Source organism: Schistocerca serialis, chromosome 7 (genome assembly GCF_023864345.2).
Source record: "Schistocerca serialis cubense isolate TAMUIC-IGC-003099 chromosome 7, iqSchSeri2.2, whole genome shotgun sequence".
Taxonomy (NCBI): Eukaryota; Metazoa; Arthropoda; class Insecta; order Orthoptera; family Acrididae; genus Schistocerca; species Schistocerca serialis.
In genome coordinates this window covers 128,493,558-128,509,700 of record NC_064644.1, presented here as the reverse complement: position 1 = coordinate 128,509,700, position 16,143 = coordinate 128,493,558, and the positions used below count along the sequence as shown (strand labels likewise).

The 16,143-nt window shown below is 43.6% G+C and overlaps 1 protein-coding gene across 1 annotated transcript in view; it reads right to left on the bottom strand.

Annotated features, from left to right (window-relative positions):
- The window catches only part of LOC126412605 (D-aspartate oxidase), an 85,188-nt gene that overhangs the window by 57,309 nt on the left and 11,736 nt on the right, over positions 1-16,143 (bottom strand). Inside the window, exon 2 of the mRNA XM_050082272.1 lies at positions 3,135-3,322. Within this exon, the coding sequence (XP_049938229.1) occupies positions 3,135-3,322 (188 nt within the window). The remainder of the gene's footprint in view (positions 1-3,134; positions 3,323-16,143) is intronic.

Here is a 16,143-nt window from a genome sequence, read left to right as displayed (position 1 = left end):
TAGAGTTCACTTTAGTTTCGTCAGTATGTTCTTCCACCTACACTCAATGGAGCACGTTATCGTGATTTCTTACGGGATACTTTACCTGTGCTGCTAGAACATGTCCTTTTACAAGTACGACACAACATGTGGTTCATGCACGATGGAGCTCCTGCACATTTCAGTCGAAGTGTTCGTACGCTTCTCAACAACAGATTCGTTGACCGATGGATTGGTAGAGGCGGACCAATCCCATGGTCCCCACGCTCTCCTGACCTCAACCCTCTTGACTTTCATTTATGGGGGCATTTGAAAGCTCTCGTCTACGCAACACCGGTACCAAATGTAGAGACTCTTCGTGCTTGCATTGTGGACGGCTGTGATACAATACACCACTCTCCAGGACTGCATCAGCCCATCAGGGATTCCATGCGACGGAGGGTGGATGCAAGAATCCCCGCTAACGGAGGACATTTTGAACATTTCCTGTAACAAAGTCTTTGAAGTCACGCTGGTACGTTCTGTTGCTGTGTGTTTCCATTCCATGTGAAATGAACAATTATATACGTGACTGTGCTTAAACTGACATACAATATTTTTTAGCGCAACGCAATCTGACTTTCAAAAATCCCTACAAAAGAATGGCCCTGACTAACATTAACCTATACGTTTCACAAATCACTTACCTCACAAAAATCTTGGTTACTCGAACCACTGCAATACAGCTAGCACCACTACTGCCAGCTAAATAAAAGATTCAAACTACGGAAGGCACTAACTACTGATAGGGATAGTTAGCAAATGAAAGATATTAATAGAGAACAAACAATGTATTTACCTTAATAGTCATAATATATATAGCAGTTCATGAGAAATTACAAAACTCCACCATCTCCCTCCCCACATCCACCACTGCTGGCGGCTCACCTCCAACTGCGCAACGCTACGTGCTGTTAACATCCAGCTGCCGCTGTCCAACACTACAATGGCAGACAACAATGCAAACTAGCCACAGACTGCACACAGCACAGCCAGTGATTTTTATACAGAGCGCTACGTGGCGTTACCAATAAGAAAACCTAAACAGCCTACTTACATAGCCCCATGCTCCCCACAAAAAATTTTACAAATTGTTTTGGGCAGTGGCCAATAATGATTTGATAAAATTTTTCATACTTACAATAACAAAGATATCAAATGCACACACTTATTGATACAATGTTGGTCATAAGCTAAAATTTTCTCGCAGTCCATAAAGACAGTCCTGATCATTCATCACAGTAAAATTACAGAGTTTTTCTCAAAGTCTGAGCAGTAAAAGAGAATGCACACGGAAGTAGTGGATTTCCAGGCAGTCTTGAAGAAGTAGTGTTGTCCTTCCAATGGAAAGACAGAGCTGACTCTTGACATGCTGACAGGTAATGGGCCACAACAGAGCAAACCCACAGTAGAGTCAGTCGAAGTGTTGAAGAATATTGGTAGGTAGGTCATCACAGAGCAGACCCACTGTAGTCCTGGTAGAGATTACGGTATTGGTGGGCCACCAGAGGTGCAGACCCACTGTAGTCCTTGTAGAAATAATGGTATTGGTGAGTCATCAAAGGTGTAGACCCACTGTAGTCCTTGTGGAGATGGCCAGCAGCCATCTGCTGTGACTGTGCAGGTGCACAATCACCATTGAAGAGTCTTGCAGATAATATAGTAAGTACACTTGTCCACTTGTCCACTCACAAAAAATTTGTTTGAAATGTCCTTAGAACCAGCAATGCTGTTATCCAGTCCCTTGCTGAATCATTAACACACGTGCAAACACTATCAGTCCCTACTTCTCACATATTGTCCATATACTATGACCAACAGAAACGTGTGCAGTGAAATGTAACTTACAAGTTACTTAATTTGATGAACTGGTGTCAATTACAATTAAATAACATGAGTATACAATTACAAAGGTACAAAATACATCATTAAAGAACATAATAGTACAGATAACATTTGTAGTAATATGGGCTTTACAAAAGAATCGAAATAACATATACATCAGTGTTATAGGAATTATGACATAAGTACATACATAAAAGATCAGAACAACTTTTGAAACATCAACTTCACAAATGAACATTAAAACAGAATAGAATTAATAATGTCTAAACATCTTTACAAAGAAAATAACATATTATAAATGCAAATTATATTTGAGGATAACAGTATTCCTCATCATAGTGAATGTAGCTTAGTACTAGAACAGAAAAAAATTTCTATGAAACAGTACACAGAGACAGGAAGAAAAGAAATACACAGGGGTACACAAACACATAGCATAATAATACAAAAGGAAAGGACAGGGTTTGTTTTACTGCAGTATTTTGCAAACAAAACTTTCTTTACTTCTTGGAGATCTCCCTTCGTTCTTCATTATTCACATCCACCACTGCTGGCGGCTCACCTCCAACTGCGCAACACTACGCGCTGTTAACATCCAGCTGCCGCTGCCCAACACTACAATGGCAGACAACAATGCAAACTAGCCACAGACTGCACACAGCACAGCCAGTGATTTTTATACAGAGCGCTACGTGGCGTTACCAATAAGAAAACGTAAACAGCCTACTTACACATGATTAATGTGATTTGAAGAGAAGTAATAAAATGAGCTCTAACATGGAAAATAAGCATTTCCGGACACATGTCCACATAACATATTTTCTCTCTTTGTGTGTGAGGAATGTTTCCTGAAAGTTTGGCCGTACCTTTTTGTAACACCCTGTATATTCACTTATGAAATTTGTTATTAACAATCCGAACGAATTCAAAAGTGATAGCAGTGTACATGGCTTCAACACTAGGAGAAAGGATGATCTTCACTACTCAAGGTTAAATCTAGCTTTGGCTCAGAAGGGGGTAAATTATGCTGCCAAAAGTCTTTGGTCACTTACCTAATAGCAACAAAAGTCTGACAGATAGCCATATAGCATTTAAAAGGAAATTAAAACAATTTCTTAATGGCAACTCCTTCTGCTCATTAGATGAATTATTGGATATAGTAAGTGGGTAATTTCCCAACTTCCACCAACAAAACAAAAAACAATAAAAACAAGTACTAATCTAATCTCTAATCTAACCTAATGTGCAGTGAGCTGGCGGCTGTTACTCACTGCACCAGCGCGGGCGGCGTGTCGGCCAGCAGGTAGGGCTCCCAGAGGCCGGCCGACCCGTCCCCCGTCGTGTGCGGCGTCACCTGCTCCGACAGCAGCGCCACCTCCGCCCCCGCCAGCCGCCGCTGCGCGCGCACCGCCGTCGTCACCCCCACCACGCCGGCGCCCACCACCACGATGCGCTTACCCTGGGGAATCCATGACATCCACCACGCTTTACACATAGCCGTTAAGCAATCTTAGTTATTAATAGTTAATTTCTCTGCCATACGATAATTACAGCCCATATTGTACCTCCGTGAGTTCGCCGAGCTTTAATTATAAACATCCGGTACTTGCCTATTAAGTGCTACTTGTGACTAATCACAGTGTAAAATCAACGGTGATAAATCGCAGTAATCGCATTTAGTTTAAACTGTGACTTTCCGGTATCAGTGATTTCTGTGAATACTACACTACTGGCCATTAAAATTGCTACACCACTTAGATAACGTGCTACGGACGCGAAATTGAACCGACAGGAAGAAGATGCTGTGATATGCAAATTATTAACTTTTCAGAGCATTCACACAACTTTGGCGCCGGTGGCGACACCTACAACGTGCTGACATGAGGAAAGTTTACAACCGATTTCTCATACACAAACAGCAGTTGACCGGCGATGCCAGGTGAAACGCTGTTGTGATGCCTCGTGTAAGGAGGAGAAATGCGTACCACCACGTTTCCGACTTTGATAAAGGCTACACCTATCGCGATTGCGGTTTATCGTATCGCGACATTGCTGCTCGCGATGGTCGAGATCCGATGACTGTTAGCAGAATATGGAATCGGTGGGTTCAGGAAGGTAATACGGAACGCCGTGCTGGATCCCAACGGCCTCCTATCACTAGCAGTCGAGATGACAGGCATCTTATCCGCATGGCTGTAACGGATCGTGCAGCCACGACTCGATCCCGTAGTCAACAAATGGAGACGTTTACAAGACAACAACCATCTGCACGAACAGTTCGACGACGTTTGCAGCTGCATGGACTATCAGCCTGGAGACCGTGGCTGCGGTTACCCTTGACGCTGCATCACATACAGGAGCGCCTACGATGGTGTACTCAACAACGAACCTGGGTGCACGAATGGCAAAACGTCATTCTTTCGGATGAATCTAGGTTCTGTTTACGGCATCATGATGGTCGCATCCGTGTTTGGCGACATCGTGGTGAACGCACATTGGAAGCGTGTATTCGTCATCGCCATACTGGCGTATCACCCGGCGTGATGGTATGGACTGCCATTGGTTAAACGTCTCGGTCACCTCTTGTTCGCATTGACAGCACTTTGAAGAGTGGACGTTACATTTCAGATGTGCTACGACCCGTGGCTCTACCCTTAATTCGATCCCTTCGAAACCCTACATTTCAGCAGGATAATGCACGACCGCATGTTGCAGGTCCTGTACGGGCCTTTCTGGATACAGAAAATGTTCGACTGCTGCCCTGACCAGTACATTTTCCAGGTCTCTCTCCAATTGAAAACGTCTGGTCAATGGTGGCCGAGCAACTGGCTCGTCACAACACGCCAGTCACTACTCTTGATGAACTGTGGTATCGTGTTGAAGGTGCATGGGCAGCTATACCTGTACACGCCATCCAAGCTCTGTTTGACTCAATGCCCAGGCGTATCAAGGCCGTTATTACGGCCAGAGGTGGTTGTTCTGGGTACTGATTTCTCAGGATCTATGCACCCAAATTGCGTGAAAATGTAATCACATGTCAGTTCTAGTATAATATATTTGTCCAATGAACACCCGTTTATCATTTGCATTTCTTCTTAGTGTAGCAATTTTAATGGGCAGTAGTGTACTTGTTGGTAACTGAGGCTTTTATTTTTCATTTGCCACAGTTTAAAATCGCATTTTCCGAACTCACAACTTGTATCCCTCCGCAACGTTAAAATCTGATTTCTACGCTTTGTCACCGTAGATGTATCGTTGTGAATAGTCACAGTTAGCAACCAAGAGGCAAGTACCGAATGTTTATAATTAAAGTGAAGCTGCTCACGAAGGTCCAATACAGGGTGTAATTATCGTATGGCAGCGAAACTTGGTAGATATGCTAATGTGTTAATGCAGATCCAGTTTACGCTGACAAACAAATTACTGCCAACCGTGGCTGCCAGGTGCAAATATGGCGCTGTACACTGTTTGTATGAGGATATGGTATCCTCGCTGTCATAACGCGAGTGAACGTTACGGGTGTCGAGAAGAAAGACCGTGTGCTGCTAGTGAAACTGTTTTATGTGAACGGCTGCAATTATGAAGCTGCATTGGGACAGTGGGAAAGGTCTGAGGAGGACCCAACGTCAGGAAATGGTTTAAAGAGGGTGATAATGGAATTTGAAAACACAGGTGGTCCCGGTGTGGCACCTGGAAGAGGAAGGTGTCCCATCCCACTGGAAGTTATTGAAAAGGATGCTGTTGTTGTAACTGACCATGCACCATGTGCCCCAGGCAGTGCAAGTGCTCGCTCAGTGTCACGAGAGCTGTCCAACCGTTGATCAACAGTACTGAAAATCTTACAGTCTATATTACACTGGTACCCGTGCGAGATCCAGACGATGCAGCAATTGAAACCTCATGATCTGCAGCAACGTTCTGAATTTGCTCTTCGGTTTTTCTCACGGATCGAAGTGGATGACACTTGGCTGGGCATTATTCTATGGAGTAACGAGGCACATGTAAATGTAAAGTGAGTGAAATGCAGTTATACCTGTATATCTTTAATACACAGTTTCTACACAATCACCAGTTACTTTTCAACACGCAATGTATTCATAGGTTGACTAGCGCCCTATCATGACTATTTCCATCAGGAGAATAGCAATGTGGAAATGCTCTCTTTCAAGAACTTGATGGAGCTATTTACAGGTGCAAACATTACTTATCTGTGCAGCCTGCATGGTTGTCAGATGTCATTTGAAGTTTAGAACTCAAGATGAGGCCTTGTCAAATCCGCAATGGAACGACTGAAGATCTCAAACTGTATCGGTATCATATTTCCAATGATGTCACCGACAACATCAGATCAAAAATGGCGACCTCAGATTACAGACCCTGGGAGACAGTAGAACTTGCAATGTTGCTAGTCGAAAATATTTCTTCCAATTTACAGGTTCACTCTTACCGAGAAAAAGCAGCAACCGAACACTTTTAATAATACTGTTAATTCACATAAATAATGGCAATACCAGCTTCGAACAGAGACTTTCATCAACAGGTGGTTGTTCACAGTCCGCATCTCGTGGTCGTGCGGTAGCGTTCTCGCTTCCCGCGCCCGGGTTCCCGTGTTCGATTCCCGGCGGGTCAGGAATTTTCTCTGCCTCGTGATGACTGGGTGTTCTGTGATGTCCTTAGGTTAGTTAGGTTTAAGTAGTTCTACGTTCTAGGGGACTGATGACCACAGATGTTAAGTCCCATAGTGCTCAGAGCCATTTGATTTTGTAATTCATATTGCAGCAAACAAGAAGCAGATTCACGGCATTTAGACGCTTTAAATACAGGTACTGTGCTGGTTCTTCCGATGTTACCCTCAATTTATCGTACCCAAACATGCTGATGAATGCACAGATGCTACTGCCGAAAATATGAATGTCCTTAGGAACGAATTGCAATTGGTTGTCATGCAGTCTTCATTGTATTTCAGCTTGCAGCACAGTTGATCCCACTCAACATCAGTGGAGTGCATCACCATATCATCACTCTAGCAGGGAAACAACATAGTGCCACATCACAGGTTCCGGCATTTGTTGTATTATGACCTTGGTTATCGGCAGACTGGTTTAGTGTGTTCGTCCGACTGTTGTCTTCGACAAGCAGAGAGGTGTGGTTCATTTTCTGGTGGCTGAGAAAGTTGCAGTACGTGAAATTCATCGTCTCATGTCTGTTGTATATGGTAAACACGGCATACACCTGACATGTGTGCATGAGTGGCAAAAGAGATTCTGGGAAGGACATATTTCACTTCAAGTGATCCATACCCAGGACAGACCCATAGAGCCATTGCTCCTGATGTGGTGGAGCGGACTGATGGTCTTCTAGAGAGAGACTGACGAATAATGGAGGATGAAATTCGTTTTCAGGCCTGCATTAACCATGAATCTGTACATGCCATCATCAAAGACCACTTGCATTGCTGCAAAATTTCTTCATAGTGGGTGGCACATCACCTGACACAGGGACAAAAGATGAACTGAATAGCGTCGAGTCTGAGTCATCTGTTGCAGTACCACGAGGGACTGCATGTGATTCTGTCTTGTATCATACAAGGGATGAAACGTGGTGCCACCATTTCGAGACCAAGGGCAAACAGCAAAGCCAACAAGACGACTTGCTGTAACGTCCTGATGATCTTCGTCTTCAACTGCAGGGGCACTCTGCTCATCGTGTTCCAAGAGCATGAAACCACAATCATAGCACAGTGCTATGAAGACAATTTGAAGAAACTGTGATTTGCACGATAATCTCCTCCCCCACACTGCCAGTCGGATGAAAGCTATCGTTCAACGATTTGATTGGGAAACACTGAAACTTCCATACAGCTTGGATCTATTACCATGTGATTTTCACATCTTTGACAACATTAAGAAATACATGCATGGACGTCAGTTTCAATCAGGTGAGGAAGAGCAAGAGTGGGTGCGATTGTGGATTCGTCAGCAGACGACTGTATTCTAAAAAACAGGGACTGATTGTCTCGTCTGCCAGTGGGGTAAATGTATTAATGTGTGTGTGTGATTACTTTTGAATGGAGAGCAGTCAGATGATAATCGAACACCAGCCACAAAGGGACCATGGAATGGTTCCATTCAAAAGTAAAGCGTTGGTGCTGTGAATGGGTGGGGAGGGGGGAAGGGTAGGTGACTGTTATGCCATGGAAATTTGGAGAAGTATTTTGGATTGACAACATTGTAGGTTGTACCCGTATCCCCTGGTCCACTGTCTTGAATCACCTTCTCGGATTCTGAGGTCATCATTGACGTCACTGGAAATCTGACAATCATGTAGACTGTGCCAATATGACGAGACCTGCCATCTTGGATTCGACAAACCGTTATCTTGGATTCTAAACACACAACACATGAGATCTGAAAATCTTATGTGGAGTGAATGCTACTGACTATAAATAGTTGTCACAACTATTACGTAGACACCAGACTACTTGGTGGTTGTCCATGAACACTCAAACTGTGGAATAAAGATATATAACAGCATTCCAACCAGTTTACATTTAAATATCTGAGGTATAACATCACATTACCGTACATCCTAAAGTTCGTAAATGATGCCACACATCGTCATGTTACAGAAAAATTGTAACTGAATACCCCATGTCGCAGGGAAACTGGAACAAAAAACTTATATTACTGTAAAACTGAAACAAAATACCTCACATTACTGTGAAACTGGAACAAAATACCTCATGTAACAGCAAAATTGTAGCGAAATACCCCATGTAACAGAAAAATTGTTGCAAATTGTCACATGTTACAGTGAAATTGTAACAACCCATCCCATGTTACAGTAGAATTGTAACAAAATGCTCCATGTTACAGTAAACATGGATCAAAATGGCCCTATTATAGCAAAGTTGTAACGAAATATTCCATATATCGCTGTATGGTTTGTTCACTTCCTGTCCTGTCCCACTACATTTGTTGACACCATTCTCCAGTAGGTGTACAAGGCTATCACCTTCATGCCATAGATGTGTCAGCAATCTTCTTTAACATTTTCGACATCACACAGCACTGGTCGCTCCAGTGTTGACAGTGAAGTCTCCCTATGAGATACATATTCCTTGAATGTTATGTGGCATCGATGGCAGTATGGCCCTGTGATTTTTCTTCATTCATTGATTTCGGCACAAACGTCCATGTTATCGACACAAAATTCGTTGATTTTGAAGCAGAATTTTGCGATTTCGACAAAAAATTCACTGATATAAGTACCAAATTCGTTGATTTTGTTGTCATTCCACTCGTAAATGGAATGAAGGGAGAATGACTACGTGCTCCTGTATAAGCCTGGATTCGTCCACTCCTCGTTATCACTGCGTTTGATGTCCATTCACAGCAGTAAATCAGATATGATTTAAGATTCCAGTACAAACGATTCCACTTTGCTCACAATATTTCGATAACTGGCTTAGTCATCTTCTTAATGTGCTCTAACCAGCAGTTTCTAGGCATGTCCGCTCCTAGTACATTAGTTGGGTATTTTCAGGCTGCAGGCTATAGAATTAATAGTCTGTGTGAGACTACTCGTGAAAAGCTCTGATGTTTCATGGCCGGCCGTTGTAGCCGAGAGGTTCTAGGCGCTTCAGTCTGGCACCCCACGACCGCTACGTTCACAGGTTCGAATCCTGCCTCGGGCATGGATGTGTCTGTGATGTCCTTAGGTTAGTTAGGTTTAAGTAGTTCTAAGTTCTAGGGGACTGATGACCTGAGAAGTTAAGTCCCATAGTGCTCAGAGCCATTTGAACCATTTTTTGATGTTTCATGTATTAATAGTGGACAAGATTCTGAATGGGAAAGTATTGATACTATTGAAGTGTATTACAGTTTGATCACTAAGAGCATATGCTACATTGCTCCCTTCACTTGTGCCACTAACTATACTACCCACCTAGGGGTCTCATCGGATATGAGTAATGATAAATTTTTGTTGTGCCAAGACCTACCAACGGGAAAAAATCTGTGTTAGTTAAAGAATAATTCTTACATCTATCAAAAATTGTGTGGTCGTTGCAGTACAGCTAGCTGGGAATCTACTCCAGTCTGTGGTATGAAGCTACTACTGCTGCTATTACTACTATTACAGCTAGTTGAATGTATTTTAAATCTACTACTACGTTACTGAATGCACCACAATGAACACCTGTCTTTATGAAAATTTCTGAGCACGTTTTCCCTATGGGACTACTGCACTGGAGTCTCATCTGACTAAAGTTTCCTCCTCTTCTGGTATCTATGTTGCTCTCCAAGAATCACATATCACTGACGACGCATTATCCAACAATTCAAGATTACTGCGCATTCTGTCGGAATGATTAAGAACTTCGAAACTGCTGAACAAGATCTTGACAGAAATTTTGTAAACAATTGGTGCCACATACCTCCGGAAACCTACCAGTGTGTTGCAGAATCGCCATTGTATGTATGCAGAAGAACCCGTGTATATTTAGGAAAGATACATCTTGATCCAGAATGAGATTTTCACTCTGCAGCGGAGTGTGCGCTGATATGAAACTTCCTGGCAGATTAAAACTGTGTGCCCGACCGAGACTCGAACTCGGTCGGGCACACAGTTTTAATCTGCCAGGAAGTTTGATACATCTTGATGTCAACAAGAAGTTCCACTCCACACCAATCGCTTGTGAGCATGAAAATCCCTCATAAATCAGAAGCGTTAGACTCCTTTCGTGACGTCACAGGCCACTGCTACCCCTACACGTTAGCCACCGGAGCGTGCATGTCATCCAACCGTGCAGGACCTCTCACCTGCAGTCACACATGCTTTCGCTATGCAGGAGGTGTGCTCTTGTCTGAATTCGGTTATCTGGCTTGTGGCGTCACCGTTAAGCATCCATATAGCATGGAGTGTTAGTACTCCTGTGTCCTCTGCTGCTGATATTTTTCCATCTTGAAATGCTGGACACGACAACGTTAAAGATCATTACTCTCATAACATTCTTTTCGCCGTATGTATTTGTCGCGTTTTTTTCAGTTACAATTCATCCGATCGCTTCGTTTAAATGAGTTTTGCTCTCACTGTGGTGGATACATGGCAGGTGCATACAAGATTCACGTGTTTTTCACGGAACTCGCGTTGGCTACGTACAAGGTATACAAGTATACTGCTTGCTTGATAGCTGCCGCCCAGCTCACACATTACTTTTTTTCGGTGAATTTTAAATTTAAAAAGCAAAGCACCAGAACCCTCTGTAGCACAGGTTCTCATTAGAGGATGAATATGCCTCTGTGATTTTTGTGTTCTCTGTTGGATATTAGTGTGGGATTTTGTACAACTGACATAATTTTAAATTTAGTACAATTTTGCATCTCTCGCCATTTTTTAAATACGGATTAAAGCATAAATGTGATTCTTGCATACTCAAATGCCTCCGCCATTTTTACTTCGATCACGTGGGCTGTGATATCAGTTGGGTTGAGGAGGTGGCTACAGCACTACCACGAACAATATACTAGTGATGGAAGTCGAAACTACTGTCTTGGATTGTTTCCCGCAAGTTTTAGCCCAGAGCAGGTGTGAGTGATCTGCACTTTGCATTATGTACTCGAGTCAGCAGTACGCATTTTCTTGTAGCGACCCTCCGCATGGAGGAGTCACCAGCCGACGGTGGGGCGACATCCGCGAGCTTTGTGGCAGGCAAGGCTGCATGGTCCTTTCCTGCCAGGCCCTCTACCTGCTAGCGGAATCGGCACGAAGGGCGCAATGTGGGACTTGGGGAGCAGATGCAGGTGGGCGCAAGGGTGGACGTGGTGACATTGCATTTGCTTAAATAAAGACTTAAACATTCCCATCCAATTCTGCCACAAATGTTCAAGCAGCACACCATTTTAAACTTGGGGTAACTGACATAGCAGAAATTATTTAAACGTGTAAACTGCGTTTTAACGTTCGGGGCAAATGGATATTTTTTTTCAGTTTCCTATCATTCTAAACTTAGAACATGATTCGAAACTTACGACATGAAATCTTGCAACCACGTAGGCTGCACCAGTACTAGCTCCTCCATCTCTAGTACAAATGATGTGGCAACCATACAAGCTGTACTAGTATCCCTGGGTCCGGCAGCTTGAATTCTGATGTCAGAGGGACAGGGAAAACCCCGGGAAATCTGGCTACCATGCAGGCTGAACCAGTATCCTTAGGTCAGACGTCTTAGCACAGGTGGTCTACTTCCAGCATCTTGGATTTCCCACGAGCAGGACAAATGACTTATCTTGGATTTTTGAATTTCCCACCAGTTTTTATTTAGGACAGCTAGGCTGTTAGCACTAGTTAACTATGGCATGAGAGTGGTGGGGCAAAACCTTGCAGCGCAAATGGGTTAGTTTAAATTTCCTACAAATTTTTAAATTTTCCACAATTCTATACACTAAAACTGAGTTATGGTGTCAAAGCGGAGGGGAGTAGGGGGAAATATGGTAAAGTTGCCTGATGACGTTATTGATGACGTCATGGGAAAGCTGTCAACAACTCAAACTGCACCATTATGCCAACAGCTACCCTATTTCCGATTAATTCACCGTGTCATTACATTTCAGATGAGACTTGGTTTACTCTGTCACGGTAAGTGAATTCATAGAACATGCGTTATTATACATCATAAAATTCCTGTCAGGCCTTTGAAGAGCTGTTGCATAATTTCAAGATTGGCGTTTGCTGAGTAATGTCTGCTGTCTGCATCGTAACGCGATTCTTCACCAAACTCTTAACGGTAATCGGTATGTCCATGAGCTGTTTATTCTACATGTGAATCAATTCACAGAAGCTGAATGACTGTATATTTTCAACTTGACGGAGAAACAGCACACAGCGCCTTGACAACTTCGTCGCGTATGAATGACGTGCTTGTTGAGGAGAGAGCAAATCACCAAAGAGAATGCAATCCTCTCGCTGCCCCGACTGCGTTATATCTCTCCTTACGATTTTTACCTGCGGGGCAAATTAAAGGTTGAGGTGAAGTCAAATAATCCACACACACAGAAAGAGCTACAGCAGAACACTGAAGACGTTGTTGCTGCTATCCGTCACGGAGAGCTGCTATGCATGCCTCAAAGTTTGAGCACAGCGCTGCGTGGATGTGAACGACAGCCGTTTTCAGTATCTTCTGTGATGTTCATCTGCAGTAGTCTGTCCTGCATCAGTTTTACTGACAGTATTTTTCGGATAAGTTTTACTTTCTTCAGTCTGTATAAAATAATTCTCTTGTATGTGAACCGTCAAACTAGCAGTTATTAACAGTTATCTAATAATCTATTCAGTAATATTTTGCAGCAACATTTGCTTTTAATGCCAAAAGTGTATGTTTAAAACACCAGTAGTGTATGTGTAATATTTTGAACAATACTAGGAAAATTAAAAATGCGTCTCACAGATATCTTGTATTTGAAATATGCTAAGACTGATTTGTTTGAAATGAGTTGCTGGTAGCAACGTCGATTATCAGTCGTACTTGAGTCTGTTAGTGCGGAGAAATTTAATCTGCCTGTCCGATATGCATTAAGCGTCCTTCTGAAAATTTGCCCGCATCGCTATCAAGGTGTTATCAACAGTAGCACAACAGCCTCTCACGTGTTGTTATCGAGCCGCTTCTGACATATCCAGATACCTTCCGTTCCACTTAGCATTCATTTATTTACTGATAACAATTCAAACAACGAGACAGTAAAACGCAATCTTTAGCAGTACGCTTCGGTTCACGAGAATGTTCGATGTCTTCTAATTTTTGTTCGTTGGTTCCTTTAAACTCTCCTCCGAAATCTGACGATACACATTTTTGACTCTATAAACAGTTGTGTCTCTCACCATCGCTTCCAACGCCGTTCTTGAATGATTTGGGTATTGTACGAGAATTAGAAAATTAATTAAGCAGTCACCTTCATTTTGTTATTTAAGCTTGTTGTTTCTTATGGCCTTGCTTTTAGGTCCAAAACATTAGATGAAGGGAGAAAGGGAGTTGCGAATTGCTAACAAAAATAAAATGACCCATACACTAATGGCCATTAAAATTGCTACACCACGAAGATGACGTGCTACTGACGCGAAAATTAACCGACAGGAAGAAGATGCTGTGATATGCAAATGATTAGCTTTTCAGAGCATTCACACAACTTTGGCGCCGGTGGCGACACCAACAACGTACTGACATGAGGGAAGTTTCCAACCGATTTCTCATACACAAACAGCAGGTGACCGGCGATGCCTGGTGAAACGCTGTTGTGATGCCTCGTGTAAGGAGGAGAAATGCGTACCACCACGTTTCCGACTTTGATAAAGGTCGGATTGTAGCCTATCGCGATTGCGGTTTATCGTATCGCGACATTGCTGCTCCCGTTGGTCGAGATCCGATGACTGTTTGCAGAATATGGAATCGGTGGGTACAGGAGGGTAATACGGAACGCCGTGCTGGATCCCAACGGCCTCGTAGTCGAGATGACAGGCATCTTATCCGCATGGCTGTAACGGATCGTGCAGCAACGTCTCGATCCCTGAGTCAACAGATGTGGCCGTTTTCAAGACAACAACCATCTGCACGAACAGTTCGACAATGTTTGCAGCAGCATGGACTATCAGCTCGAAGACCAAGGCTGCGGTTACCCTTGCCACTGCATCACAGACAGGAGCGCCTGCGATGGTGTACACAACAACGAACCTGTGTGCACGAACGTCATTTTTGCGGATGAATCCAGGTTCCGTTTACAGCATCATGATGGTCGCATCCGTGTCTGGCGACATCGCGGTGAACGCACATTGGAAGCGTGTACTCGTCGTCGTCATACTGGCGTATCACCCGGCGTGATGGTATGGAGTGCCATTGGTTACACGTCTCGGTCACCTCTTGTTCGCATTGACTTTGAACAGTGGACTCTACATTTCAGATGTGATACGACCCGTGGCTCTACCCTTCATTCCATCCCTGCGAAACCCTACATTTCAGCAGGATAATGCACTACCGCATGTTGCAGGTCCTGTACGGGCCTCTCTGGATACAGAAAATGTTCGACTGCTGCCCTGGCCAGAACATCTCCAGATCTCTCACCAATTGAAAACGTCTGGTCAATGGTGGCCGAGCAACTGGCTCGTCACAATACGCCAGTCACTACTCTTGATGAACTGTGGTATCGTGTTGAAGCTGCATGGGCAGCTGTACCAGTACACGCCATCCAAGCTCTGTTTGACTCAATGCCCAGGCGTATCAAGGCCGATATTACGTCCAGAGGTGGTTGTTCTGGGTACTGATTTCTCAGGATCTATGCTCCCAAATTGCGTGAAAATGTAATCACATGTCAGTTCTAGTATAATATATTTGTCCAATGAATACCCGTTTATCATTTGCGTTTCTTCTTGGTGTAGCAATTTTAATGGACAGTAGTGTATGATAGAACGGTGTAACGTTTCAATAACCTTTCATTATGAAACTTCCCAACAGCTTAAAAGTCTGTGCCGGACAGCCGGACTGAGATTAGAATGCAGAAACTTGCCTTTCGCAGACAATGCTTGTATAAGTTGTGTTGCCCGGACATAACACTTGGGCCGCCGCCACGCTTCTAATTCTGCCGCTACCTCGATTTCCGGCTCGGTGCGCAGTTTTAATCTGGCAGGACGTTTCAAGAAGCGCACACTCCTTTACAGAGTGAAACATAAAAAGTAAAACTCGCAGTTCCCATGTGGAGACTCCTGCTTGGTCGCGGAGAGGTGAGATTTGAATCATTTGTGCGAATACTTCGGCAGTTAATTACTAGTATACCATAATCTTCTCGTTGTCTATGTTTAATATCTGATCCGTTTAATAATTCGTTGCTTGCAGCTCTCAGTGCTTCGCTTAGTCAAAAAAAGGAACGGTTACTCCACGTGGAGTCTGCCGCCGGAGTGTTTCATTGCATTGTATCGTGCACGCCTCACATTTCCACGCCAGACCTACACGTCACCTTTCAGCGATTGTCGAAATATCTGCAACTGAGTTAGTGTCAGAACCAAAAAAGTCTGTGGTTTGGACTTCGACTCGCCTTCAGAGAATCATCCCCATCAGCAGTAGCGACAGTAGCGTTTCTACTGTATCTCCTCATAAACCACCACGCTTTAGCGTTCCTCGACACTGCATAGTTGAGACCGAGTAATTCTGAGTGATGAATGCGATATGGTAACCCGACGGAAGGGCAAGAACTGACAGATGCTCGGGGAACGTTCGCAGCTACAGTATGTATTGCC